The 27732-nt window shown below is 45.0% G+C and overlaps 1 protein-coding gene across 2 annotated transcripts in view; it reads right to left on the bottom strand.

The window, feature by feature from the left end:
• Positions 1-19323, bottom strand: part of LOC311112551 (RNA-binding protein 45-like) — a 28558-nt gene extending 9235 nt beyond the window's left edge. The window contains exons 1-7 of one of the 2 annotated variants that reach the window (XM_084155688.1): positions 19039-19323; positions 17362-17514; positions 10425-10547; positions 10029-10155; positions 9771-9896; positions 9489-9662; positions 9026-9155 (exon numbers count right to left, since the gene is read on the bottom strand). In XM_084155688.1, the coding sequence (XP_084011814.1) occupies positions 9026-9155; positions 9489-9662; positions 9771-9896; positions 10029-10155; positions 10425-10547; positions 17362-17421 (740 nt within the window). In that variant the 5' untranslated portion in view covers positions 17422-17514; positions 19039-19323. The remainder of the gene's footprint in view (positions 1-9025; positions 9156-9488; positions 9663-9770; positions 9897-10028; positions 10156-10424; positions 10548-17361; positions 17515-19038) is intronic. The other variant, XM_084155687.1, reaches the window with a different exon arrangement.
• Positions 19324-27732: the final 8409 nt, after the last annotated feature.

Raw genomic sequence — 27732 nt, 5'->3', positions numbered from 1 at the left:
AAACAATGACAGTGAGTGCAATAAAATAAATAAAAACAAGAGACGTAGATAAATTAAGGCCACTGACAAAGAACACAGTTGACACTACAAGGGACAAGGAAAACAAGGAACACCGCTATAACTAAGAGAAGGCCTTCCTAAAGAGTGTTTTTGGGCCAGTTTTAACACTAGAACTGTCATAGGCCAACGACCACTGACGTTTGATTTTGTACATTAAAAAACTGCCAAAAGAATTCCAACGTCCTGCTCCTAAATATTTATATTTATAAATATTTATATTTTACATTGCTCAGTTGTCATAATTTTCAAAACACAAACAGGAAAGTATTTAGATATGGAAGCATGTAGCTGCCTAAAGTCATGTTTTTAGGGTGTACCGGCAACAACAGCCAGTGTGAAACCCCACAGAAGAAGTAGAACAGACTCCTGAGTCTCCTGAGTGGCGCAGTGGTCTAAGGCACTGCATCGCAGTGCTAACTGTGCCACTAGAGATCCTGGTTCGAATCCAGGCTCTGTCGCAGCCGGCCGCGACCGGGAGACTCATGGGCGGCGCACAATTGGCCCAGCGTCGTCCAGGCTAGGGGAGGGAATGGCCGGCAGGGATGTAGCTCAGTTGATAGAGAATGGCGTTTGGGTTCGATTCCCACGGGGGGCCAGTATAAAAAAAAATAAAAAATAAAAAAAGATGTATTCACTAACTGTAAGTCGCTCTGGAAAAGAGCGTCTGCTAAATGACTAAAATGTAAATGTAAACAGACAGTGTTTGCGAGGACTTTGCGGGAGGGGACTATAAAGCTCAGAGGAGGGGACACGGGGAGATACTAGTAGCTAGCTAATATGGCCAATTGGCTATTATACACTGAGGGTAAAAACATTAGGAACACCTTCCTAATATTGAGTTGCACCACCCCTTTTGCCCCCAGAACAGCCTCAATTCGTCAGGGCATAGACTCCACAGGGTGTCGAAAGCATTCCACAGGGATGCTGGCCCATGTTGACTCCAATGCGTCCCACAGTTGTGTCAAGTTGGCTGGATGTCCTTTGGGTGGTGGACCATTCTTGATACACACAGGAAACTGTTGAGCATGAAAAACCCAGCAGCGTTATACTTCTTGACACTCAAACCAGTGCAAGGCTTAAAAATCCTTATTTAACCTGTCTCCTCCCCTTCATCTACACTGATTGAAGTGGATTAAACAAGGGACATCAATAAGGGATCATAGCTTTCACCTGGTCAGTCTATGGCATGGAAAGAGCAGGTGTTCCTAATGTTTTATACACTCAGTGTATGTAGCTAGCCACTGGTAGGTTAGCCAGCTAGTAGCTAGCTTTCTATGAATAGTCACTACTGGCTAACGTTAGCTAGCTAGCTACCTTCACAACAAGACACCATCGTGGAACACCTTTAGGTATGATAAGTGGCTTTTTTGTCTTGTAATTTCACATTTGGAAGGGGCATTGAAACAATTAGCTGGATAACTAGCTAGCATGGTTATTTATTTTCTTAAAGACATCTAGCAAGCTATGATGCACTAAAGTAACCACTAATGGTATGTGGCTATTCAAAAACAAGGCAATTATCTGAAAGCATGTCATCTGACTATATAGTGTAACGTCACATGTACAATAAAACAGGGCGTGAGCCCATGGCTATGTCGGCTCAAAACAAAGTGACGCATGTCAAGAACATAGAGATACATCCAAAGTGTTTGCTCTTGGTAAAAGAAAAACGAATATGTACTTTATCTGCCTTTTCAAGAAGAACTAGTAATAGTCTTAACATATACTTTATGGAAAATACATGTTCTATGTTTCTGAACGTTGAACCATGCGGTCTTGTTGACAATATGACCAGGGCACTCCTCCCTCACAGCTTTCACCTATTCACGTCACGGGCCATAGCTCGGTGCACCCCGGTCCAGCTTAATTAAACTCCCTCAATATACGGACTACTCTACGGCATGGTAGTGTCCACATTAGAATAAAATCTAATTCTATTCATATTGTAGTCCCATGATCCTCCCCACTGAATTCTTGTACGTGACATTTTGCTTATTGCAAGTCAAGCTTTCGTTTGCATGCCAGTAAATATTGTCAGTATTAAATTATTATGTGGTCCTCTGTAGCTCAGCTGGTAGAGCACAGCACTTGTAACGCCAAGGTAGTGGGTTCGATCCCCGGGACCACCCATACACAAAAATGTATGCACGCATGACTGTAAGTCGCTTTGGATAAAAGCGTCTGCTAAATGGCATATTATTATTATTATACCTGCAGGGGACAGTAACAGAGACTCTGTAAGGGGGCAGATGATCTATGATATGTACTGGAACGAGTCGATTCTTATGAGTAGCTGTTGTCTGATTTGAAGGCTACCAAAGTTATTCTGGGAAGAAAAGCCTTTTCTATTTTAGCTCATTTGCCCCAGACCTGTTTCAACCATCAGGAAACTATGATGTCATTGCTGTGTACGGGCAACCCGAGCAGCTCCTCCAGCAGACGCTGCCCCCTCCTGTCTTCCAGATGCTGCTGCCCACCATCAGACAGGTAAAGATACTCTCCCATAGGAAGCAAGGGCTGGAGGGGAACCAAAATGGCTGAAAGATGCCTTGATGCCCTAATTCCCCCCCACCACCCCTAGTTACCACTAGTCATATGTTCAATAAGATGTTCTGCAAAAATAACAACACAGAAATGTTATGAGGTTATGTCAAACATGTTGGAAACCATTATCAAAGAAACCTACAGTAGTTGAACATTGTGTAGATAGTAAACAAGATCACAACTAAGAAGAATAGCTGTTACCTGTAGGACAATGTCTCTCTCTAAGGTCACCAAGGGTAGCCAGTAAATGTTTAAATTGTGCATGCCTCAGTCAACATGTCAAAATACAGTTATACCTATGGCTTGCATAACCAATTCAGTGCCCTTGTCAGTGTCCTCCCTGAGATTTGAAGGTTGGACAGTTCGACCACTGGCAGAGTCATACCAGACTGTAAAAAAATGGGACCCGATGAGTCTCTGCTTGGCACTCAAGATAGATTGTGGTTAAGGCCCTGCAATAGACTAGCGTCCTATCCAGGGGGTGTACTTGTATATTGCAGCTTTAACAGTATTGAGTCAAGGAACAGCTTTACTGCTCAATAAGTTATGGTGTCACAGTCCTGAAGGGGGATACCCAGAAGGTGCCATGACATGACAACCAGCAGTTTTGGTAAATACTGTCCCACCAAGGACTAACTCAAAAACAAATGGGCAAAAGGGGTCCTTCTCTCTCTCACACACACAGTCAGTGTCAAAATTGTACATCTACATATACAGTGCCTTCAGAAAGCATTCAGACCCTTGACTTTTTCCACATTTTGTTAGGTTACAGCCTTATTCTAAAATTGATTAAATTGTTGTTGTTTTTCACATCAATCTACATACAATACCCCATAATGACAAAGCAAAAACAGGTTTTTAAAAATGTGTGCAAAGAAATCAACGAAATATCACATTTACATAAGTATTCAGACCCTTTACTCAGTACTTTGTTGAAGCACCTTTGGCAGCGATTACAGCCACAAATCGTCTTGGGTATGACGCTATAAGCTTGGCACACATGTATTTGGGGAGTTTCTCCCATTCTTATAATAATAATAATTATTATTATTATTATATGCCATTTAGCCATTTGCCATTTTTATCCAAAGCGACTTACAGTCATGAGTGCATACATTTTTGTGTATGGGTGGTCCCGGGGATCGAACCCACTACCTTGGCGTTACAAGCGCCGTGCTCTAACCAGCTGAGCTACAGAGGACCACCCATAGGACCATTCTTCTCTGCAGATCTTCCCAAACTCTGTCAGGTTGGATGGGTAGCGTCGCTGCACAGCTATTTTCAGGTCTCTCCAGAGATGTTAGATCAGGTTCAATTCTGGGCTCTGGCTGGGCCACTCAAGGACATTCAGAGACTTGTCCCAAAGTCACTCCTGCGTTGTCTTGGCTGTGTGCTTAGGGTTGTTGTCCTGTTGGAAAGAGAACCTTCACCCCAGTCTGAGGTCCTGAGCGCTCTGGAGCAGGTTTTCATCAAGGACCTCTCTGTACTTTGCTCCGTTCATCTTTCCCTCGATCCTGACTAGTCTCCCAGTCCCTGGCGCTGAAAAACATCCCCACAGCATGATACTGCCACCACCATGCTTCACTGTAGGGATGGTGCCAGGTTTCCTCCAGACATGACGCTTGGCATTCAGGTCAAAGAGTTCAATCTTGGTTTTATCAGACCAGAGAATCTTGTTTCTCATGATCATTTAGTTGCCTTTTGGCAAACTCCAAGCGGGCTGTCATGTGCCTTTTACTGAGGAGTGGCTTCCGACTGGCCACTCTACCATAAAGGCCTGATTGCTGGAGTGATGCAGAGATGGTTGTCCTTCTGGAAGATTCTCCCATCTCCATAGAGGAACTCTGGAGCTCTGTAAGAGTGACCATCAGGTTCTTGGTCACCTCCTTGTCCAAGGCCCTTCTCCCACGATTGCTCAGTTTGGCTAGGCGGCCAGCTCTAGGAAGAGTCTTGGTGGTTCCAAACTTCTTCCCATTTAAGAATGATGGATGCCACTGTGTTTTTGGGGACCTTCAATGCTGCAGAAATGTTTTAGTACCCTTCCCCAGATCTGTGCCTCGACACAATCCTGTCTCAGAGCTCTATGGACAATTCCTTCAACCTCATGGCTTGGTTTTTGCTCTGACATGCACTGTCAACTGTGGGACCTAATATAGACAGGTGTGTGCCTTTCCAAATCATGTCCAATCTATTTAAATTACTACAGGTGGACTCCAATCAAGTTGTAGAAACATCAAGGATGATCAATGGAAACACGATGCACCGGAGCTCAATTTCAAGTCTCATAGCAAAGGGTCTGAATACTTATGTAAATAAGGTATGTTTTTTATTTGTAATACATTTTGATTATTTTTTGCAAACATCTGTTTTTGCTTTGTCATTATGGGATTTTGTGTGTAGATTTATGAGGAAAAAAATGAATTTAATCCATTTTAGAATAAGGCTGTAACGTAACAAAACGTGGAAAAAGGGGTCTGAATACTTCCCCAATGCACTGTATATGAATGATTTACAAAGCCAGGCACATTTAACAGTTAGACTAATAATTATAGACCTAATTAATTTGGGATTTCCTCTCTCCAATTTTCTTAGACAATTAGGCTAAGGCAAGGACTGTTTCTTTGTCTCTGCTGCTGCTGCCTCCGCCGCATTGTTCAACTGTGTTATTATGCACATAGCAACATAGGGAAAGGCGCCAATTCAATGGCGCACTGAAGATTATGTTTTAGAACCGCGGACAGCGACCGTATTCAACGCCGGAGAAAGCACATTTGTTATAAAATGTAATTACATTTAGAGTTGCACCATTATTTTTCAAATAATATAACCATATACAATTTTATATCTGTGCCATCCTTCGCAAAGGATTAGTCCACTGAGACAGGCGCGAATCAGACAGGTGTCTTGTGCACCATGATAAAATAAACAATTGCGATTGCTCGACTAGAAGAGATCAGTCGATCAACAGTCAATCGACCAAACAATCGACTAAATTGGGTCAGACCTAACATTTAGTGTAAATTGTGTTTTTGTCATCTCTTTGTGTCTTTCATATAAACTCAGCAAAAAAAGAAACATCCCTTTTTCAGGACCCTGTCTTTCAAAGATAATTCGTAAAAATCCATGCTTGTTCAATGAACCATAAACAATTAATGAACATGCACCTGTGGAACGGTCGTTAAGACACTAACAGCTAACAGACGGTAGGCAATTAAGGTCACAGTTATTAAAACTTAGGACACTAAAGAGGCCTTTCTACTGACTCTGAAAAACACCAAAATAAATATGCCCAGGGCCCCTGCTCATCTGCGTGAACGTGCCTTAGGCATGCCGCAAGGAGGCATGACGACTGCAGATATGGCCAGGGCAATAAATTGCAATGTCCGTACTGTGAGACGCCTAAGACAGCGCTACAGGGAGACAGGACGGACAGCTGATCGTCCTCGCAGTGGCACAACACGTGTAACAACACCTGCACAGGATCGGTACATACGAACATCACACCTGCGGGATAGGTACAGAATGGCAACAACAACTGCCCGAGTTACACCAGGAACGCACAATCCCTCCATCAGTGCTCAGACTGTCCACAATAGGCTGAGAGAGGCTGGACTGAGGCGTGTAGGCCTGTTGTAAGGCAGGTCCTTACCAGACATCACCGGCAATAACGTTGTCTATAAGCACAAACCCACTGTCGCTGGACCAGAAAGGACTAGCAAAAGTGCTCTTCACTGACGAGTCGCGGTTTTGTCTCACCAGGGGTGATGGTCGGATTCGCGTTTATCGTCGAAGGAATGAGCATTACACCGAGGCCTGTACTCTGGAGCAGGATCGGTTTGGAGGTGGAGTGTCTGTCATGGTCTGGGGCGGTGTGTCACTGCATCATCGGACTGAGCTTGTTGTCATTGCAGGCAATCTCAACGCAGTGCGTTACAGGGAAGACATCCTCCTCCCTCATGTGGTAACCTTCCTGCAGGCTCATCCTGACATGACCCTCCAGCATGACAATGCCACCAGCCATAGTGCTCGTTCTGTGCGTGATTTCCTGCAAGACAGGAATGTCAGTGTTCTGCCATGGCCAGCGAAGAGCCCGGATCTCAATCCCATTGAGCACGTCTGGGACCTGTTGGATCAGAGGGTGAGGGCTAGGGCCATTGCCCCCAGAAATGTCAGGGAACTTGCAGGTGCCTTGGTGGAAGAGTGGGGTAACATCTCACAGCAAGAACTGGCAAATCTGGTGCAGTCCATGAGGAGGAGATGCACTGCAGTACTTAATGCAGCTGGTGGCCACACCAGATACTGACTGTTACTTTTGATTTTGACCCACCCTTTGTTCAGGGACACATTTTTCCAAATATTTACACATGTTAAGTTTGCTGAAAATAAACGCAGTTGACATTGAGAGGACGTTTCTTTTTTTGCTGAGTTTATATACATACATATACAGACATAACTTTTTATATTTGTAAGTAATATCTTGTGTTGTTCTTGTCTATAACTGTTCTGTACTTTATAATGTATTTGTACAGTGAGGGAAAAAAGTATTTGAACCCTCTGCAAAACATGACTTAGTACTTGGTGGCAAAACCCTTGTTGGCAATCACAGGTGGTCCTCTGTAGCTCAGCTGGTAGAGCACGGCGCTTGTAACGCCAAGGTAGTGGGCTCGATCCCCGGGACCACCCATACACAAAAATAATAATAATATGCACGCATGACTGTAAGTCGCTTTGGATAAAAGCGTCTGCTAAATGGCATATTATTATTATTATTATTATAGATGTCAGACGTTTCTAGTAGTTGGCCACCAGGTTTGCACACATCTCAGGAGGGATTTTGTTCCACTCCTCTTTGCAGATCTTCTCTGAGTCATTAAGGTTTCGAGGCTGACGTTTGGCAACTCGAACCTTCAGCTCCCTCCACATATTTTCTATGGGATTAAAGTCTGGAGACTGGCTAGGCCACTCCAGGACCTTCATGTGCTTCTTCTTGAGCCACTCCTTTGTTGCCTTGGCCGTGTGTTTTGGGTCATTTTCAATGCCCTGGCTGAGGGAAGGAGGTTCTCACCCAAGATTTGACGGTACATGGCCCCGTCAATCGTCCCTTTGATGCGGTGAAGTTGTCCTGTCCCCTTAGCAGAAAAACACCCCCAAAGCATAATGTTTCCACCTCCATGTTTGACGGTGGGGATGGTGTTCTTGGGGTCATAGGCAGCATTCCTCCTCCTCCAAACACGGCGAGTTGAGTTGATGCCTAAGAGCTTGATTTTGGTCTCATCTGACCACAACACTTTCACCTAGTTCTCCTCTGAATCATTCAGATGTTCATTGGCAAATTTCAGACGGGCATGTATATGTGCTTTCTTGAGCAGGGGGACCTTGCGGGCGCTGCAGGATTTCAGTCCTTCACGGCGTAGTGTGTTACCAATTGTTTTCTTGGTGACTATGGTCCCAGCTGCTTTGAGATCATTGACAAGATGTTCCCGTGTAGTTCTGGGCTAATTCCTCACTGTTCTCATGATCATTGCAACTCCAAGAGGTGAGATCTTGCATGGAGCCCCAGGCCGAGGGAGATTGACAGTTGTTTTGTGTTTCTTCTATTTGCGAATAATCGCACCAACTGTTGTCACCTTCTCACCAAGCTGCTTGGCGATGGTCTTGTAGCCCATTCCAGCCTTGTGTAGGTCTACAATCTTGTCCCTGACATCCTTGGAGAGCTCTTTGGTCTTGGCCATGGTGGAGAGTTTGGAATCTGATTGATTGCTTCTGTGGACAGGTGTATTTTATACAGGTAACAAGCTGAGATTAGGAGCACTCCCTTTAAGAGTGTGCTCCTGATCTCAGCTCGTTACCTGTATAAAAGACACCTGGGAGCCAGAAATCTTTCTGATTGAGAGGGGGTCAAATACTTATTTCCCTCATTAAAATGCAAATCAATTTATAACATTCTTGACATGCGTTTTTCTGGATTTTATTGTTGTTATTCTGTCTCTCACTGTTCAAATAAACGTACTAATAAAATTATAGACTGATCATTTCTTTGTCAGTAGTCAAACGTACAAAATCAGCAGGGGATCAAAAACTTTTTCCCCTCACTCTATGTGGACCCCAGGAAGAGTAGCTGCTGCATGTGCAGTAGCTAATCCTAATAAACAAAACTAACTTACACTATCTTTCAACAACTAAACACAACTAACTATGGCCCAGTAACTGCCGTCGAAAGTTTCCAGTCTCAGGTAAATAAATTAGGTGAGTGGGTGGCTGGAGTGGGTCTTAAGCAATGAATATGTACAAGATAAAATAAACCTAAAGATCATGCTTTAAAGCGTACTACTTTCAAATAAATCCATTATCATTATTGATAAACAACGATCAAGACATTTGACACATTTGAAGTGTCTATCATCACATGATAAGTCTGTACCTGGTCCTGTCTTCTCCATCATCTATGTGGGTCACGATGAGGCGGTTTCCAGGAGGATACTCAAAGCCATTCAGCTTCTCTTTGGCGTAGACGGCAGAGCCCAGGTTGTTGTAGCGAATCACAGCATGTCCTGGGGGGGGGGGGGGGGGGGGTGGCCTACAGTTAAAACGTTTTACATGCATCATGAGCAATATCAAACATTAATGTGAACAATTTAAATACAAAATCAGGAGTGTTAACCTTTGTGGGTAACACTACATAAGAACGTAATTGTTTTTTTTTTTTTATTAACAAAAGAATGAGTAGGCTTATTCTAGAATTTCTTATAAGCATTATAAACATAGTTTATAAACTGTCTTTATAGTCGTGTCTAAAGTGTTACTGTTGATAAATCAATGTGTGATACTAATTTTATTTAACTGCATCTTTCCCTATTAAATACACAATTATCAATGTATCATACCTTTGTTGAGTCCATAATGATCCCGCTGCATCTCGCAGTAATCCATCCCTGGTATGAGGTCACAGAGGCCATAAATCTGCTCCTGGGTAATGCTAGCTCTCGAGGAAACCATTAGGCACCTGGTAATGAGGTCACTGGATCGGTAGTCAGTTACGGCATAACTGCCAGGGTCAGCTGTCATGTAGGGAACACAGACAGATGTCAGACCACAGCTAGGTTAAAGCAAATGCAAACGAAAGCAAATGTCACATTCTGAATCAGAATTTGAAGCACTTCACATACACGCTCCAAAGGAATAGGGGTTCATTCCCAGGTCACTTGACATGTGCTCTGCTCTGCCACTGTTGTGATAGTCATTATCTGCAGATGAGTTCTTGCTTCGGGGCTCAGCAAGAACAGCCCTGTAGGCTGGTTGCACAGACAAGGGTTAGATCGATACAAATTAAATACTACAGTGGAGTCAAAGTGTTTTCACTTGAGTTCATCCGTTCTGAAAAGCATTGCTTTGAGGCTTCAATGAGAGGGCTGATGCTTGCTTACCTCTATCACAGTTCTCAATGGCAATGGCTGCTTGTGATGGCTTATGATACCTCACATATCCCAAGCCTTTGCTCTCCCCCGTGGTTTTATTCTTTATGATCACACAGTATTCTATGTCACCATACTCCTACAAGCAAAAAAATAGCATTATCTCTATTGGTCTGCTATCTTATATCATCCAAGTGCGGCAGGTTGCCTAGTGTTTAGAGGGTTGGGCCAGTAACTGAACATTTGCTGGTTCGATTCCCCGAGCCGACAAGGTGTGTAAATTGCTACTGTAAGTCGCTCTGGATAAGAGTGTCTGCTAAATTTCTAAAATGTAAGGGGGGTCACTTAGGGTAAATTGGCCAGTAATATTTCACCAGGTGATCAAATACAATGCAATGGACCTCATACCTTGAACGTGTCTTTCAGATCTTCTTCTGTGAATGTTTTGGGAATCTTTACAAATATTCTGGTGAGCTCTTCATCCTCCACGTCTCTGTGTCTACCAGAGGACCTTGACTGGGCAATGAACACCTGAAACAGTGGTCAAATTCAGTCAAAATGCATAACTTGTATACAGTGCATTCGGAAAGTATTCAGACCCCTTGACTTTCTCCACATTTTGTTACAGCCTTATTCTAAAATGGATTAAATAGTTTTTTTTCATCCATCAATCTACACACAATACCCCATAATGACAAAGCAAAAACATAAAAATAAAAATAAACATTTTTCCAATATTAGAAAAAGTATTCAGACCCTTTACTCAGTACCTTTAGCAGCGATTACAGCCTTGAGTCTTCTTGGGTATGACGCTACAAGCCATTGTTCTCTGCAGATCCTCTCAAGCTCGGTCAGGATGGATGGGGAGCGTCGCTGCACAGCTATTTTCAGGACTCTCCAGAGATGGTCGATCGGGTTCAAGTCCGGGCTCTGGTTGGGCCACTCAAGGACATTCAGAGACTTGTCCCGAAGCCAATTCTGCGTTGTTTTGTTTCTCATGGTCTGAGAGTCCTTTAGTTGCCTTTTGGCAAACTCCAAGCGGGCTGTCATGTGCCTTTTACTGAGGAGTGGCTTCCGTCTGGCCACTCTAACATAAAAGGCCTGATTGGTGGAGTGCTGCAGAGATGGTTGTCCTTCTGGAAGGTTCTCCCATCTCCACAGAGGAACTCTGCAGCTCTGTTAGATTGACCATCGGGTTCTTGGTCACCTCCCTGACCAAGGCCCTTCTACCACGATTGCTCAGGTTGGCCGGGCGGCCAGCTCTAGGAAGAGTCTTGGTGGTTCCAAACGTATTCCATTTATGAATGATGGATGCCACAGTGTTTTTGGGGACCTTCAATGCTGTAGAAATGTTTTGGTACACTTCCCCATATCTGTGCCTCGACACAATCCTGTCACAGAGCTCTACGGACAATTCCTTCGACCTCATGGCTTGGTTTTTGCTCTGACATGCACTGTCAACTGTGGGACCTTATATAGACAGGTGTGTGCCTTTCCAAATCATGTCCAATCAACAGGTGCAGAAACATCAAGGATGATCAATGTAAACAGGATGCACATGAGCTCAATTTCGAGTCTCATAGCAAAGGGTCCGAATAATTATGTAAATACGTAAAAAAAATATTTAAAAAATGGGGTATTGTGTTTAGATTGTGGAAAAACATTTGTTTAAATCAATTTTAGAATAAGGCTGTAAAGTAACAACGTGGAAAAAGTGAAGGGGTCTGAATACTTTCAGAATGCACTGTATGCCTTAGCCTAAAATAGTGTTTGCCAAACATCGTATGGTTGTATGTCTAACACAGGGTTTTCGTTAGGAAACCCAATTAGAGCATCCACCCACGGTGCTTTAGATTATGGCAAATCATCTTAAGAGAACATGCAAGTCGAGGACGCAACAATGTGCGGTCCTTCTTACCAAATTCTAATGCCCACATTTACTTTTCCTCAGCCAACAAGACTAGTAGCGAACAGCAAAATCACTAGCCTATGTCAATCTATTATCCCACATAGTAGAAAAGTTTACCTATTCTATTGGTCATCTTGTCGAGAAGGAAATAGCCTATTCCAAACAGACTGACAGTTGTGGGACGATAGATCCCAAATTCATACAACCAGTAGGCCTAGGCTACATAAAAAATAAAATAAAATCAAAAGTTTAAAAAAGCAATGAGTGATGCAACAGATCAGAACGTTCAGCTTAAAAATGTTGATAAACTATCATTTCTTCACATAAGCGCAGCAATGCGCACAAGGCAGTAGGCTACGCGCGAATGTTCGTTCCATAATGCAATTAGCGGGAAAACACGGTTGTCAAAAGCAAGCGGTTTGATGTGACAGATGAAAATATCAGTTATCCACATTAATTACTATTGTTGTGGAAATATGTTGCAGCTCAAGTTGGCTACAAAACCCACAATGCTCTCTATGGGCTGGCTAGCTACACACAATAATACCAAAGTCAATTTCAGCATTTGAAGTATCTAGTTCGCTGTAAAATCACCTAAACAAACTGCAAAATCAATATAGGAGTCTACAATCTCACCATGTTTAACCTGCAGATCGATGTGCCTCACAGAGTGGAGTTTGACATTTGCAACAGCACCATGCAATGCACCCTGGACTAAAGAGGCATACAAATAGGAAAAATGTGTTTGGGGGGGGGGGTCCGTTGGTGGCTTTTAACAATTTCTTTGGAATCCTCATGTCTTACTCATTGTTAGAAAATGTTTTGGTCCAATTCAGATGTTAGAGTGGGGAAAAAAAGTATTTAGTCAGCCACCAATTGTGCAAGTTCTCCCACTTAAAAAGATGAGAGGCCTGTAATTTTCATCATAGGTACACGTCAACTATGACAGACAAATTGAGAAAAACATTTCCAGAAAATCACATTGTAGGATTTTTTATGAATTTATTTGCAAATTATGGTGGAAAATAAGTATTTGGTCACCTACAAACAACCAAGATTTCTGGCTCTCACAGACCTGTAACTTCTTCTTTAAGAGGCTCCTCTGTCCTCCACTCGTTACCTGTATTAATGGCACCTGTTTGAACTTGTTATCAGTATAAAAGACACCTGTCCACAACCTCAAACAGTCACACTCCAAACTCCACTATGGCCAAGACCAAAGAGCTGTCAAAGGACACCAGAAACAAAATTGTAGACCTGCACCAGGCTGGGAAGACTGAATCTGCAATAGGTAAGCAGCTTGGTTTGAAGAAATCAACGGTGGGAGCAATTATTAGGAAATGGAAGACATACAAGACCACTGATAATCTCCCTCGATCTAGGGCTCCACGCAAGATCTCACCCCGTGGGGTCAAAATGATCACAAGAACGGTGAGCAAAAATCCCAGAACCACGCGGGGGGACCTAGTGAATGACCTGCAGAGCGCTGGGACCAAAGTAACAAAGCCTACCATCAGTAACACACTACACCGCCAGGGACTCAAATCCTGCAGTGCCAGACGTGTCCCCCTGCTTAAGCCAGTACATGTCCAGGCCCGTCTGAAGTTTGCTAGAGTGCATTTGGATGATCCAGAAGAGGATTGGGAGAATGTCATATGGTCAGATGACACCAAAATATAACTTTTTGGTAAAAACTCAACTCGTCGTGTTTGGAGGACAAAGAATGCTGAGTTGCATCCAAAGAACACCATACCTACTGTGAAGCATGGGGGTGGAAACATCATGCTTTGGGGCTGTTTTTCTGCAAAGGGACCAGGACGACTGATCCGTGTAAAGGAAAGAATGAATGGGGCCATGTATCGTGAGATTGAGTGAAAACCTCCTTCCATCAGCAAGGGCATTGAAGATGAAACGTGGCTGGGTCTTTCAGCATGACAATGATCCCATACACACCGCCCGGGCAACGAAGGAGTGGCTTCGTAAGAAGCATTAAGGTCCTGGAGTGGCCTAGCCAGTCTCCAGATCTCAACCCCATAGAAAATCTTTGGAGGGAGTTGAAAGTCCATTTTGCCCAGCGACAGCCCCAAAACATCACTGCTGTAGAGGAGATCTGCATGGAAGAATGGGCCAAAATACCAGCAACAGTGTGTGAAAAACTTGTGAAGACTTACAGAAAACGGTTGACCTGTGTCATTGCCAACAAAGGGTATATAACAAAGTATTGAGAAACTTTTGTTATTGACCAATACTTGTTTTCCACCATAATTTGCAAATAAATTCATTAAAAATCCTACAATGTGATTTTCTGGATTTTTTTCCCTCATAGTTGATGTGTACCTATGATGAAAATTACAGGCCTCTCATCTTTTTAAGTGGGAGAACTTGCACAATTGGTGGCTGACTAAATACTTTTTTTCCCCACTGTAAACTTCCGACTTCAACTGTACAGTGAGGGAAAAAAGTATTTGATCCCCTGCTGATTTTGTACGTTTGCCCACTGACAAAGAAATGATCAGTCTATAATTTTAATGGTAGGTTTATTTGAACAGTGAGAGACAGAATAACAACAAAATAATCCAGAAAAACGCATGTCAAAAATGTTAAAAATTGATTTGCTTTTTAATGAGGGAAATAACTATTTGACCCCTCTGCAAAACATGACTTAGTACTTGGTGGCAAAACCCTTGTTGGCAATCACAGAGGTCAAATGTTTCTTGTAGTTGGCCAACAGGTTTGCAGACATCTCAGGAGGGATTTTGTCCCACTCCTCTTTGCAGATCTTCTCCAAGTCATTAAGGTTTCGAGGCTGACGTTTAGCAACTCGAACCTTCAGCTCCCTCCACAGATTTTCTATGTGATTAAAGGTCTGGAGACTGGCTAGGCCACTCCAGGACCTTAATGTGCCTCTTCTTGAGCCACTCCTTTGTTGCCTTGGCTGTGTGTTTTGGGTCATTGTCATGCTGGAATAAATAATAATAATAATAATAATAATATGCCATTTAGCAGACGCTTTTATCCAAAGCGACTTACAGTCATGCGTGCATACATTTTTGTGTATGGGTGGTCCCGGGGATCGAACCCACTACCTTGGCGTTACAAGCGCCGTGCTCTACCAGCTGAGCTATTTTCAATGCCCTGGCTGGGGGAAGGAGGTTCTCACCCAAGATTTGACGGTACATGGCCCCGTCCAACGTCCCTTTGATGCGGTGAAGTTGTCCTGTCCCCTTAGCAGAAAAACACCCCCAAAGCATAATGTTTCCACCTCCATATTATTCTGTCTCTCACTGTTCAAATAAACCTACCATTAAATTATAGACTGATCATTTCTTGGTCAGTGGGCAAACGTACAAAATCAGCAGGGGATCAAATACTTTTTTCCAACTCACTGACCATACATACACAGCATAATATACTTATGACAAATAATACCCCACTACCTTCCGATGTGGGACACGTGTCGCTAAACAGGTACAATCATTTCAGTGTGACTTAACTCAAATGCTTCTCCTATGTTATACCCCTAAAGGCTGGTTTATACTTGCTCTAACGACATGTCTGTAGACAATTAGAATGCCTCAAGTGTCGCTGTTGAAAACGTTTAATTTATACTCCAGTGGAATGTCTGTAGACCGTCGCTGCGACTGTCAGTTTCGTTGTCCCACAGACGTGAAAAATGTTTATCTGCGACTGTGGCAACATCTGTTGTCATGATTACCAGACTGCCACAGCAACCAGAACAAATCCTCCTGTAACAAGATCCTCCTGTAAAATTTTCAGATAGAATGACCTACTATTATTTCGTCACACTGTGGCAGTAAGCTATTTTCGGTAAGCTCGCCATTACCTTGTAAATAATGATGTAGGTTTATTTTCCTGTAATGAAGAAAAAGTAGCTAAATTTAAGACGTTGTCAGCTATATTCTGGTCATTATCTGAACTAGCTAGCAAGTAACAAACTAAAACATTGTTTGGAAAATTCATTTTAGTTCCCTGGCTTTCTAGATGTACATTTACTGAATACATTTTTAAAACAGATGGGTTTATTGGTGTTAAAATATAGAAAGTATGCTATTTGGAGCACCGGGCTGCTGATGTCATTCATGCAGAGGCTGTCATTTTGTGTTTATACTTTTTCATAACAACAAGTTTGATGTCGCTACGACAATTGTCTACAGACATTGACAGACTGACTGTAAACCAGCCTGTCGTGGCGACATCATGAACATGCTATTGTCGTCTGACATCAAACTTGTCGTTGTCGTTATGAAAAAGTATAAAGGTGTAGGGCAGGGGTATTCAAATCTTACCCGAGGTCCAGAGTACTGCTGGCTTTCTGTTCTACCTGATAACTAATTGCACCCACCTGCTGTCCCAGGTCTAAAATCAGTCCCTGATTAGAGGGGAAGACTGTAAAAATAAGCAGTGAAACTGTCTTCGAAGTCCAGATTTGAATTTGAGAGATTTAGGGAGAAGTCTTGGCACATTTTGATAGCTCCTTTTGCATTTCATTTTTAAATCCTTACTTTTAGCCATTTTAACTGCGTGTTGTCCACGCATTTATACATTTATTGAAAATACAATTATAATTTTTTTATGCTTTTTTGCCATCATACACAGATGTCCACTAAACAGGGAATCACATTGTTTATCAGTCTCTGACTGCTGCTAACTTCAGAACAAAGTTGACTACAAATAAAGTTGCAAGTCTTTGCAATGGATACAAACAATCTACGTATACAAAGATGCTTCAAATGAAAACCGGAATGACTGCATTAAAATATAAACAGTAGGCTATAGGCCTATTTATTCATACATATTGAAATACATTTTATGTTCAATCAATTGAGTTCTACTTTGCTAATTGCTCTACTTATACTGGCTCTAACGACATGTCTGTAGACAATTAGAATGCCTCAAGTGTCGCTATAGGCCTGTCTAATTTGTCTCAATATTTTTCATGATGTGTAGCCTAACATGCGCACAATGTGCCAAATCTGCGATTTAGTGCATTTGTATTGGGTAATTATTAGAATAAGCCGCCTCAATATGTGCAGCCGCAGGTGGTAATATCTCACTAGGAGCTGATAGTGTCGTCAGTATTGTCAAATAATTTTAATGGTAAGATTTGAATGGAGAAAGCTGTTCGAGAACAGCGCTCCCTTTCGATCCGATCAGTAGCGAAACATGGTCCAACGACACACTTAGTGACCGTTCTCTCTGCATGGTGTTTGGGGAAATGCATGTTACATCTTCGGCCTGTGCTGCATAACTTTGTTGATGAAATAAATATATAATTTTTGTGTTACTTGTTCACTTATGTTCCCTTTATCTAATAGTAGGTTTGGTTGAAGATCTGATAACATTCTGTATCACAAATATGCAAAAGTGGAGAAAATTAGAAAGGGGGCAAATACTTTTTCATAGCAATGTATATACTTTTTTACTGCAACCGCCAACCACAGGATTCAGGAGCCCGCTCTCAATGAGTGTAGACATCCTGCTCCTGCCTGCTGCCTCTCGTCAGATGGTGGAGGAGAGGTGGTAGGGGGCACACGTGGGTAACTGGGGGGCCCTGCGTTGATTGGGTACCTGATTAATAAAATAACAAATAAATGTGACTGGTCAATTGTGTGAGTCTAGGGCCACACTTTTTTTATTACTTTTTTTTTATCCAACCACAGGAGCCCACTGTCAATGTTCAAATTAGACCAGAGAGCATAATGTAGCCACAGACTAAAAAACATAACTGTGGATTACATTTTATCACAAGCACATACAGGTAACTGCCAAAATAAGGGAAACACCAACATAGTGTCTTAAAAGAGTGTTTGGACACCATGAACTGCCAGAATAGCTTCAATGCGCCTTGGCATAGATATATTCTACAAGTGGACCTAAACCATGCCAGGGAAATGCACCCCTCACCATAACATTATTTGTATCCCCAATTTACTAAGCGTTTTATTTATTTAGGCAGTTACTGGTTGCCTACAGTCGGGAAGCCCGCAATTTGGCCAGCATGCACGCCAAATATACAGCTTGTAGCGTTGTGGCCATATAAATAATCCATAGAAGGGGTTTGGAACCTCTTACCCTGGCTATTTGACTATTAAAGCCCCTGCATTAAACCGGCTGCCAGTCCTGATTTAAATGGGAACTGACATCTATGGATTATATTTCTCTGTCCTTTTGCAAATCTCAAAATACTATCGAGGGAAAAACATACTTTGGAAAGCAAATACCTACTGCTGAAATTAGAAGACTAATCTATCGAACCAATCGATTATTTTTTTCTCAACAACTCCAAATGTTTTGCGAACAACAGCATTGTTTTTCAAAGTAGCTCATCTTGAGATATGCTTTTGCCAAGACGAGCGCATCAGCCAACACTGTGAGTAGTAGCTTATGGCTTCGACATTAGGTGAGTCAGTGTGCCACTGGAAATGTTATTTAGTAGCCTATCATACACACACACACACACACACATCTTCCTACTATTGTACAATCTGTATGTCATGTCATTTGCCAGAGCTATTGTTTGTTTTGAATTCAAGACCAGATTGATCTGTTTGTCAGTGTCAGATTAGCCACTCATTTCGGTCATTTGTGGTATTAAAAATGATTCAGCTAATGTCTATCATGTAAATATTGTGGAATTGCATCCGGCCCTGGTTAATGAAAATATATCACAGCGGTTTAATTGGTACAATGATTCTCTACACTATACATTGTTTGCTTTGTCAGATAGACTAATTTCAGTTTAACTATTAGAAGCAATCAAGAAATGGCGGAGCGATTTCTAAATAATGCACCTTCAAGGAAAGATTTGAACGGAGAAAGCTGATCCTAGAACAGAGCTCCCTATATTTCCATCCTATAAATATTGACCTTCTCCGACGACGCACTGTAGCGACCATTTTCTCTGCTTGGTGTTTCGGGCCATTGTAGGAAAAGTGCATCGTTAAAACTTGCGTAAACCTAAATTCCATCGATATCGGGAAACCGGGCCCAGCATGGAATCAATAAAAAAATTACCCAAGGAAATAAATAGTATATGTTAGAGACTTAGAGGATGATGGCACATATTAAGTTTAGATTTATGTGCATGCAAACCTTAATGGGCTTCGTTCCGTCTAACAGGCATTTTCCATGCATGTCCTCCATGGCGGTGCATGCTTCCGAAGACTTCGCAAATTTAACATAGGAGATCCCCTTCGATTCTTTCGTCTGTTTGTCCTTAACGACCCATACACCTTGGATCTCTCCAAAGACAGAAAATTTCTCTCGAATAACATCATCTGAAACTGATCGACTTGTTACGAGAAACAAGCGACTGTTTGGAGGATTGTCAAGATTTTCTACTGACTGCTTCGATGAGTAGTCCTCCATTTTGGTAATGAAGAGTTGACGTCGTTTGCGTCACATAGTGCATGTTTCATGCCGCGTTCAAGACAACTCGGAAACATGAGCTCTGAGTTTCCCAATTGAAAGTATCAGAATCAACCAATAACAATCTCTACGCAGATAACCTACGTTCGTTTTAACTCGGGACGTTCCGATAGCACGTGAACATAGCGTTTCTCCGAGTTTTCCACTTGGAATGTCCTGTATCAGAATAAATCAATAGGAAGCTCTGAACAAAAATGTACGCACATTTTAACTTGGAGTTTCCGAGTTGTCTTGAAAGCAGTTCACTTTTGTCGCCTTTCATTATGAGAATACACATTTTCAGACGTGCGAACTTTTGTGATCAAAGGTCATGAAGCTTTGACTGCACGTTTCTGCTGTTCCTCTTCACCAACTTCATCCTGCATTGTGGGAGGCTCTATTGTCAACCAATCATTTGGGAGTTTTTGTTTGACCCACACGAACTTGATCAAAGACTTCATCACTACTTGTATTTGTGAGAGGTATTGACATGTTGAATGCACCAAGCTGTCTGTTTGAACTACTGGCACACAGCTCGGACATCCATGCATACCCCACAAGACATGCCACCAGAGGTCTCTTCACAGTCCCCAAGTCAAGAACAGACTATGGGAGGCGCACAGTACTACATAGAGCCATGACTACATGGAACTTTATTCCACATCAAGTACATTTACATTTTACATTTAAGTCATTTAGCAGACGCTCTTATCTAGAGCGACTTACAAATTGGTGCATTCACCCTATAGCCAGTGGGTTAACCACTTTACAATTTTTTATTTATTATTTTTTTTTTGGGGGGGGGGGGGGGGGGGGGGTAGAAGGATTACTTCATCCTATCCCAGGTATTCCTTAAAGAGGTGGGGTTTCAAATGTCTCCGGAAGGTGGTGAGTGACTCCGCTGTCCTGGCGTCGTGAGGGAGCTTGTTCCAACATTGGGGTGCCAGAGCAGCGAACAGTTTTGACTGGGCTGAGCGGGAACTATGCTTCCGCAGAGGAAGGGGAGCCTTTAGGCCAGAGGTGGATGAACGCAATGCCCTCGTTTGGGTGTAGGGACTGATCAGAGCCTGAAGGTACGGAGGTGCCGTTCCCCTCACTGCTCCATAGGCAAGCACCATGGTCTTGTAACGGATGCGAGCTTCAACTGGAAGCCAGTGGAGTGTGCGGAGGTGGGGGGTGACGTGAGAGAACTTGGGAAGGTTGAACACCAGACGGGCTGCGGCATTCTGGATGAGTTGTAGGGGTTTAATGGCACAGGCAGGGAGCCCAGCCAACAGCGAGTTGCAGTAATCCAGACGGGAGATGACAAGTGCCTGGATTAGGACCTGTGCCGCTTCCTGTGTAAGGCAGGGTCGTACTCTCCGAATGTTGTAGAGCATGAACCTGCAGGATCGGGTCACCGCCTTGATGTTAGCGGAGAACGACAGGGTGTTGTCCAGGGTCACGCCAAGGCTCTTCGCACTCTGGGAGGAGGACACAACGGAGTTGTCAACCGTGATGGCGAGATCATGGAACGGGCAGTCCTTCCCCGGGAGGAAGAGCAGCTCCGTCTTGCCAGGGTTCAGCTTGAGGTGGTGATCCGTCATCCATACTGATATGTCGGCCAGACATGCAGAGATGCGATTCGCCACCTGGTTATCAGAAGGGGGAAAGGAGAAGATTAGTTGTGTATCGTCAGCGTAGCAATGATAGGAGAGGCCATGTGAGGATATGACAGAGCCAAGTGACTTGGTGTATAGGGAGAAAAGGAGAGGGCCTAGAACTGAGCCCTGGGGGACACCAGTGGTGAGAGCACGTGGTGCGGAGACAGCTTCTCGCCACGCCACTTGGTAGGAGCGACCGGTCAGGTAGGACGCAATCCAGGAGTGAGCCGCGCCGGAGATGCCCAGCTCGGAGAGGGTGGAGAGGAGGATCTGATGGTTCACAGTATCAAAGGCAGCAGACAGGTCTAGAAGGACAAGAGCAGAGGAGAGAGAGTTAGCTTTAGCAGTGCGGAGAGCTTCCGTGACACAGAGAAGAGCAGTCTCAGTTGAATGACCAGTCCTGAAACCTGACTGGTTTGGATCAAGAAGGTCATTCTGAGAGAGATAGCAAGAGAGTTGGCTAAAGACGGCACGCTCAATAGTTTTGTAAAGAAAAGAAAGAAGGGACACTGGTCTGTAGTTGTTGACATCAGTGTGATCGAGTGTTGGTTTTTTGAGAAGGGGTGCAACTCTCGCTCTCTTGAAGACGGAAGGGACATGGCCAGCGGTCAAGGATGAGTTGATCAGCGAGGTGAGGTAGGGGAGAAGGTCACCGGAGATGGTCTGGAGAAGAGAGGAGGGGATGGGGTCAAGCGGGCAGGTTGTTGGGCGGCCTGCAGTCACTAGTCGCAATATTTTATCTGGAGAGAGAGGGGAGAAAGAAGTCAGAGCATAGGGTAGGGCAGTGTGAGCAGGACCAGCAGTGTCATTAGACTTAACAAACGAGGATCGGATGTCATCAACCTTCTTTTCAAAGTGGTTGACGAAGTCATCCACAGAGAGGGAGGAGGGGGGGGGGGGGGATTCAGCAGTGAGGAGAATGTGGCAAAGAGCTTCCTAGGGTTAGAGGCAGATGCTTGGAATTTAGAGTGGTAGAAAGTGGCCTTAGCAGCAGAAACAGATGAAGAAAATGTAGAGAGGAGGGAGTGAAAAGATGCCAGGTCGGCAGGGAGTTTAGTTTTCTTCCATTTCCGCTCCGCTGCCCGGAGCTCTGTTCTGTGAGCTCGCAATGAGTCATCAAGCCACGGAGCTGGAGGGGAGGACCGAGCCTGCCGGGAGGATAGGGGACACAGAGGGTTGGAGAGGGTTGAGGAGGCAGAATCAGGAGATTGGAGGGAGAAGGATTGAGCAGAGGGAAGAGATGATAGGATGGAAGAGGAGAGAGTAGTGGGAGAGAGAGAGCGAAGGTTGCGGCGGCGCGTTACCATCTGTGTAGGGGCAAAGTGAGTAGTGTTGGAGGAGAGCGAGAGAGAAAAGGATACAAAGTAGTGGTCGGAGACATGGAGGGGAGTTGCAGTGAGATTAGTAGAAGAGCAACATCTAGTAAAGATGAAGTCAAGCGTATTGCCTGCCTTGTGAGTAGGGGGGGACGGTGAGAGGGTGAGGTCAAAAGAGGAGAGGAGTGGAAAGAAGGAGGCAGAGAGAAATGAGTCAAATGTAGACGTAGGGAGGTTGAAATCCCCCAAAACTGTGAAGGGTGAGCCATCCTCAGGAAAGGAACTTATCAAGGCGTCAAGCTCATTGATGAACTCTCCAAGGGAACCTGGAGGGCGATAGATGACAAGGATATTAAGCTTAAATGGGCTAGTGACTGTGACAGCGTGGAATTCAAATGAGGAGATAGACAGATGGGTTAGGGGAAAAATTGAGAATGACCACTTGGGAGAGATGAGGATTCCTGTGCCACCACCCCTCTGACCAGATGCTCTCGGGGTATGCGAGAACACATGGTCAGACGAGGAGAGAGCAGTAGGAGTAGCAGTGTTTTCAGTGGTAATCCATGTTTCCGTCAGCGCCAGGAAGTCGAGGGACTGGAGGGTAGCATAGGCTGGGATGAAGTCAGCCTTGTTGGCGACAGAACGGCAGTTCCAGAGGCTGCCTGAGACCTGGAACTCCAGGTGTGTGTGGTGCGTGCAGGGACCACCAGGTTAGAGAGGCAGCAGCCACGCGGTGTGAGGCGTTTGTGTAGCCTGTGCGGAGAGGAGAGAACAGGGATAGGTAGAGGCATAGTTGACAGGCTGCAGCAGATGGCTACAATAATGCAGAGGAGATCGGAATGAAATGAACTAAACATCTGGGAAAGGAGAGAGCAGGCCTCCCTCACCAAAAAAATATAACTCTCCCAACTTCCACCTCAGAAACTATAATTGTTTCACTGAACCACCCGAATAAAACTCTCCCAACTTCCACTTTAGAAATTAGAATTGTTGTAAACTACAGCGGTTCAATGTTTCAATGAATAGACTCAACTTACTTTATTCAGCTAGCTAACTATGACGCCATAGCTAACTAGCATGCTAGCATCCAATAACACACAGTTTAGCACCAATACTTGGTTACAACAAACTACCAATAGTGTGTGAACACACTAAACAGATAATTCGTGTCCGTGTCTAGTTCTTTCATAACGCAGCAATGATTAAACGTTGGCTAGCTAGCACAAATATATTGTATTTAGCTACTACAGTACAGCCAGCTGGTAGTGTTGGCTAGCTAGCAATGGCTGCTGTGTTGACTTTGTTTGAAAAACGGCGTCGCTGCGAACGAATGTAGCTGGCTAAAAGGATATTGTTTTTAGTTGCTACCGTTGCTAATAGCTACTCGCCAGCTAATCCAGGAGGTGAGTTAGCTAGCTAGCTTCGTGCTACACCCGGCACCGCCGAATACAAAAGTAACCTACAATAACTACACAACAACTACCCACAACAGCCCACGATGCCTACCTATACTACTTAATAATATACAGCCCACGATGCCTACCTATAATACCTAACTACAATCTAAATACATAGTTTAAGCCTTACTCGACAAAGCCCAAGCTATGTATAAAGCCAAACTGGCAGACTGCAATCAGTAGCTGTAATTAAGTACAGCAGCTACCAACCACCTAACGTTAATGCCTCGGATAATGAGGTTAGAAAAACAGCTGAATGGTGGCAGCTAGCTGGCTCAATCACAGGTACTCTTAAGCGTGAAATAACATTGGAAACAACTAACCACAGTTGCTAAAAGATACCAGTAGCTACCCGCTAGCTAGCTAGCTAGCTTTGTTGGTCCAAGTAGTGGGTAAGCTAGCCTCGTGCTTCGCCGGGGTCCGCCGAATACAATACTTACCTACAATAATTACCTACAATAACCTACAATAACTACCTGAGTAAACTACCTATAATACCTAACTACAATACCTACCTACAATCTAAATACATGGTTTAAGCTTTACTCAACACCATATAAGAAGCCAAGCTTACCTCCTGCTAGAGAAAACACAACCTCTCCCGACAACTCTCCGTGGCCAACGTAACTCATACCAGCAGTATAATTTGATTTAAAAAACAGATAGAAATACACCTTATGGAACAAAAAATAGACACATGCATACAAACACTCGATAACATAAGCACTATACACACATGTACACATGGATTTTGTGTTATAGATATGTAGTAGTAGAGTAGAGGCCTGATGACACACACTTAATATGTTGTGAAATCTGTTATGAATGTATTGTAATGTGTCAGGGCGTGTTGTAGGTGTAATGTAGGAATCAAACGCAGGACTCAGACTGAATGTTCCAAAGGCTGTATTACTGGCCAAACTAAGGCAACAGGACAACTTAGCCCGAAAGCGAAAAAACACGCACGAAGGCGAAAGGTAATTGCGCACAAACAGGTGCGACAAAAATGTAACTGTGCACACACAGGTGCGAAAATGCTCCAGCGCAGTGGAGAATAAGCTCAACCGAGCAAAACACAATACTGACGGAAATAATTACACACAACACTAGACAAACACAACGAGAAACTTATAGGACACTAATTACGCCAAAACCGAAACAGGTGTGGAAACAAACAGACAAAAGCAAACAAACATGAAACATACAGCGGTGGCAGCTAGAATTCCGGAGACGACGAACGCCGAAACCTGCCCGAACAAGGGAGAGAGGCAGCCTCGGCCGAAACCGTGACAGTACCCCCCCCCCTTGACGCGCGGCTCCAGACGTGCGCCGACTCCGGCCTCGGGGACGACCAGGAGGACGCGGAGCAGGGCGCGTCGGATAACCCCGATGGAATTCCGTCAGGAGCGACGGGTCCAAAACGTCTCTCCTCGGCACCCAGCACCGCTCCTCCGGACCGTACCCCTCCCACTCCACTAGATACTGGAGACCCCCCATCCGACGTCTCGAATCCAAGATGGATCTCACGGAGTACGCCGGTGCCCCCTCGATGTCCAACGGGGGCGGAGGAGTCTCCAAGATCTCATCTTCTTGGAGTGGGCCCGCTACCACCGGCCTGAGAAGGGACACATGGAACGAGGGGTTAATACACTTATACTCCACAGGTAGCTGTAATCTATAACATACCTCGTTCAACCTTCTCAGGACTTTAAATGGCCCTACAAACCGCCGACCCAGTTTCCGACAGGGCAGGCGGAGGGGCAGGTTTCTGGTAGAGAGCCAGACTCGATCACCAGGTGCGTACACCGGTGCCTCACTGCGGTGGAGATCAGCGCTCGCCTTCTGACGTCGGAGGGCCCGCTGCAGGTGGACGTGTGCAGCGTTCCAAGTCTCCTCCGAGCGCCGCGCCCACTCATCCACCGCAGGAGCCTCGATCTGGCTCTGCTGCCAGGGTGCCAGAACCGGCTGGTAACCTAACACACATTGAAATGGAGTTAGGTTAGTGGAGGAATGGCGTAGGGAATTCTGGGCCATCTCGGCCCAGGGAACGTACCTTGACCACTCCTCCGGCCGGTCCCGGCAGTATGTTCTGAGAAACCTACCCACATCCTGGTTTACGCGTTCCACCTGCCCATTACTCTCCGGGTGGTAACCCGAGGTGAGGCTCACCGAGACCCCCAACCGCTCCATAAACGCTCTCCAGACTCTGGAGGTGAATTGGGGACCCCGATCAGCCACAATGTCCTCGGGTACCCCGTAGTGCCGGAACACATGGGTAAACAGTGCCTCGGCAGTTTGTAGGGCAGTAGGAAGACCCGGCATGGGGAGCAAACGACAGGCCTTAGAGAACCGGTCCACAACGACCAGGATGGTAGTATTCCCTTGGGAGAGGGGAAGGTCTGTTATAAAGTCCACTGAGAGGTGGGACCATGGTCGTTGTGGAACGGGCAGGGGTAGCAACTTACCCCTAGGTAGATGTCTAGGCGCCTTACACTGGGCGCACACCGAGCAGGAGGAAACATAAACCCTCACATCCCTTGCCAACGTGGGCCACCAGTACTTGGCACTAAGACAGTGCACTGTCCGGCCGATACCCGGATGTCCAGAGGAGGGTGACGTGTGAGCCCAATAGATCAATCGATCCCGAACCTCGAGCGGAACGTACTTCCGACCCTCCAGGCACTGTGGTGGACTAGGGTCGGTGCGTAACGCTCGCTCGAGTTCAGCATCGACCTCCCACACTACCGGTGCCACCAGACACGACTCAGGCAGTATGGGAGTGGGCTCCACGGACCTCTCCTCCGTGTCATACCACCGAGACAGCGCATCTGCCTTGCCATTCTGTGACCCAGGGATGTACGTGATCTTAAAAGTAAACCTGGTCAAGAACATACTCCATCTTGCCTGGCGAGGGTTCAGCCTCCTCGCCGCCCGGATGTACTCCAGGTTACGGTGGTCCGTCAAAATGAGGAAAGGGTGTTGAGCCCCCTCAAGCCAGTGCCTCCACACCTTTAGAGCCTGTACCACGGCTAACAGCTCCCTGTCCCCTACGTCATAGTTCCGCTCCGCCGGACTGAGCTTCTTAGAATAAAAAGCACAGGGGCGGAGTTTAGGTGGCGCGCCAGACCGTTGGGAAAGCACGGCTCCTAAACCGGCCTCCGACGCGTCCACCTCTACCTGGAACGGCAAAGAGGGATCCGGATGCGCCAGCACCGGGGCCGAGGTAAACAGGTCCTTCAGCCTCCCAAACGCCCTGTCCGCCTCGGCCGACCACTGCAGACGCACCGGACCCCCCTTCAACAGAGACGTGATGGGAGCTGCCACCTGTCCAAAACCCCGGATAAACCTCCTGTAGTAATTTGCAAACCCCAAAAACTGCTGCACCTCCTTCACAGTGGTTGGTGTTTGCCAATTACGCACGGCCGACACCCGGTCTACCTCCATCTTCACCCCTGACGCAGACAACTGATAACCCAAAAAGGAGACCAACTCCTGGAAAAACAGACACTTCTCTGCCTTCACATACAGGTCGTGCTCCACCAGCCTCCGCAACACTCTGCGCACCAGGGCCACATGCTCGAAACGGGTAGGTGAGTACACGAGAATGTCATCAATGTACACCACCACCCCCTGCCCCTGCATGTCCCTGAAGATCTCATCCACAAATGATTGGAAAACTGACGGAGCGTTCATCAACCCGTATGGCATGACCAGATACTCGTAATGGCCCGAGGTGGTACTAAAGGCTGTTTTCCATTCATCACCCTCCCTGATGCGCACCAAGTTGTACGCGCTCCTGAGATCTAATTTTGTGAAGAAACGCGCCCCATGCAACGACTCAGTCATGGTCGCAATCAGCGGGAGTGGATAACTATACTTCACCGTAATCTGATTGAGACCACGGTAATCGATGCACGGGCGCAAACCACCATCCTTTTTCTTCACGAAAAAAAAACTCGAGGA

Source organism: Coregonus lavaretus (genome assembly GCF_964263955.1).
Source record: "Coregonus lavaretus genome assembly, chromosome: 38".
Taxonomy (NCBI): Eukaryota; Metazoa; Chordata; class Actinopteri; order Salmoniformes; family Salmonidae; genus Coregonus; species Coregonus lavaretus.
This window is presented reverse-complemented; position numbering and strand designations above follow the sequence as displayed.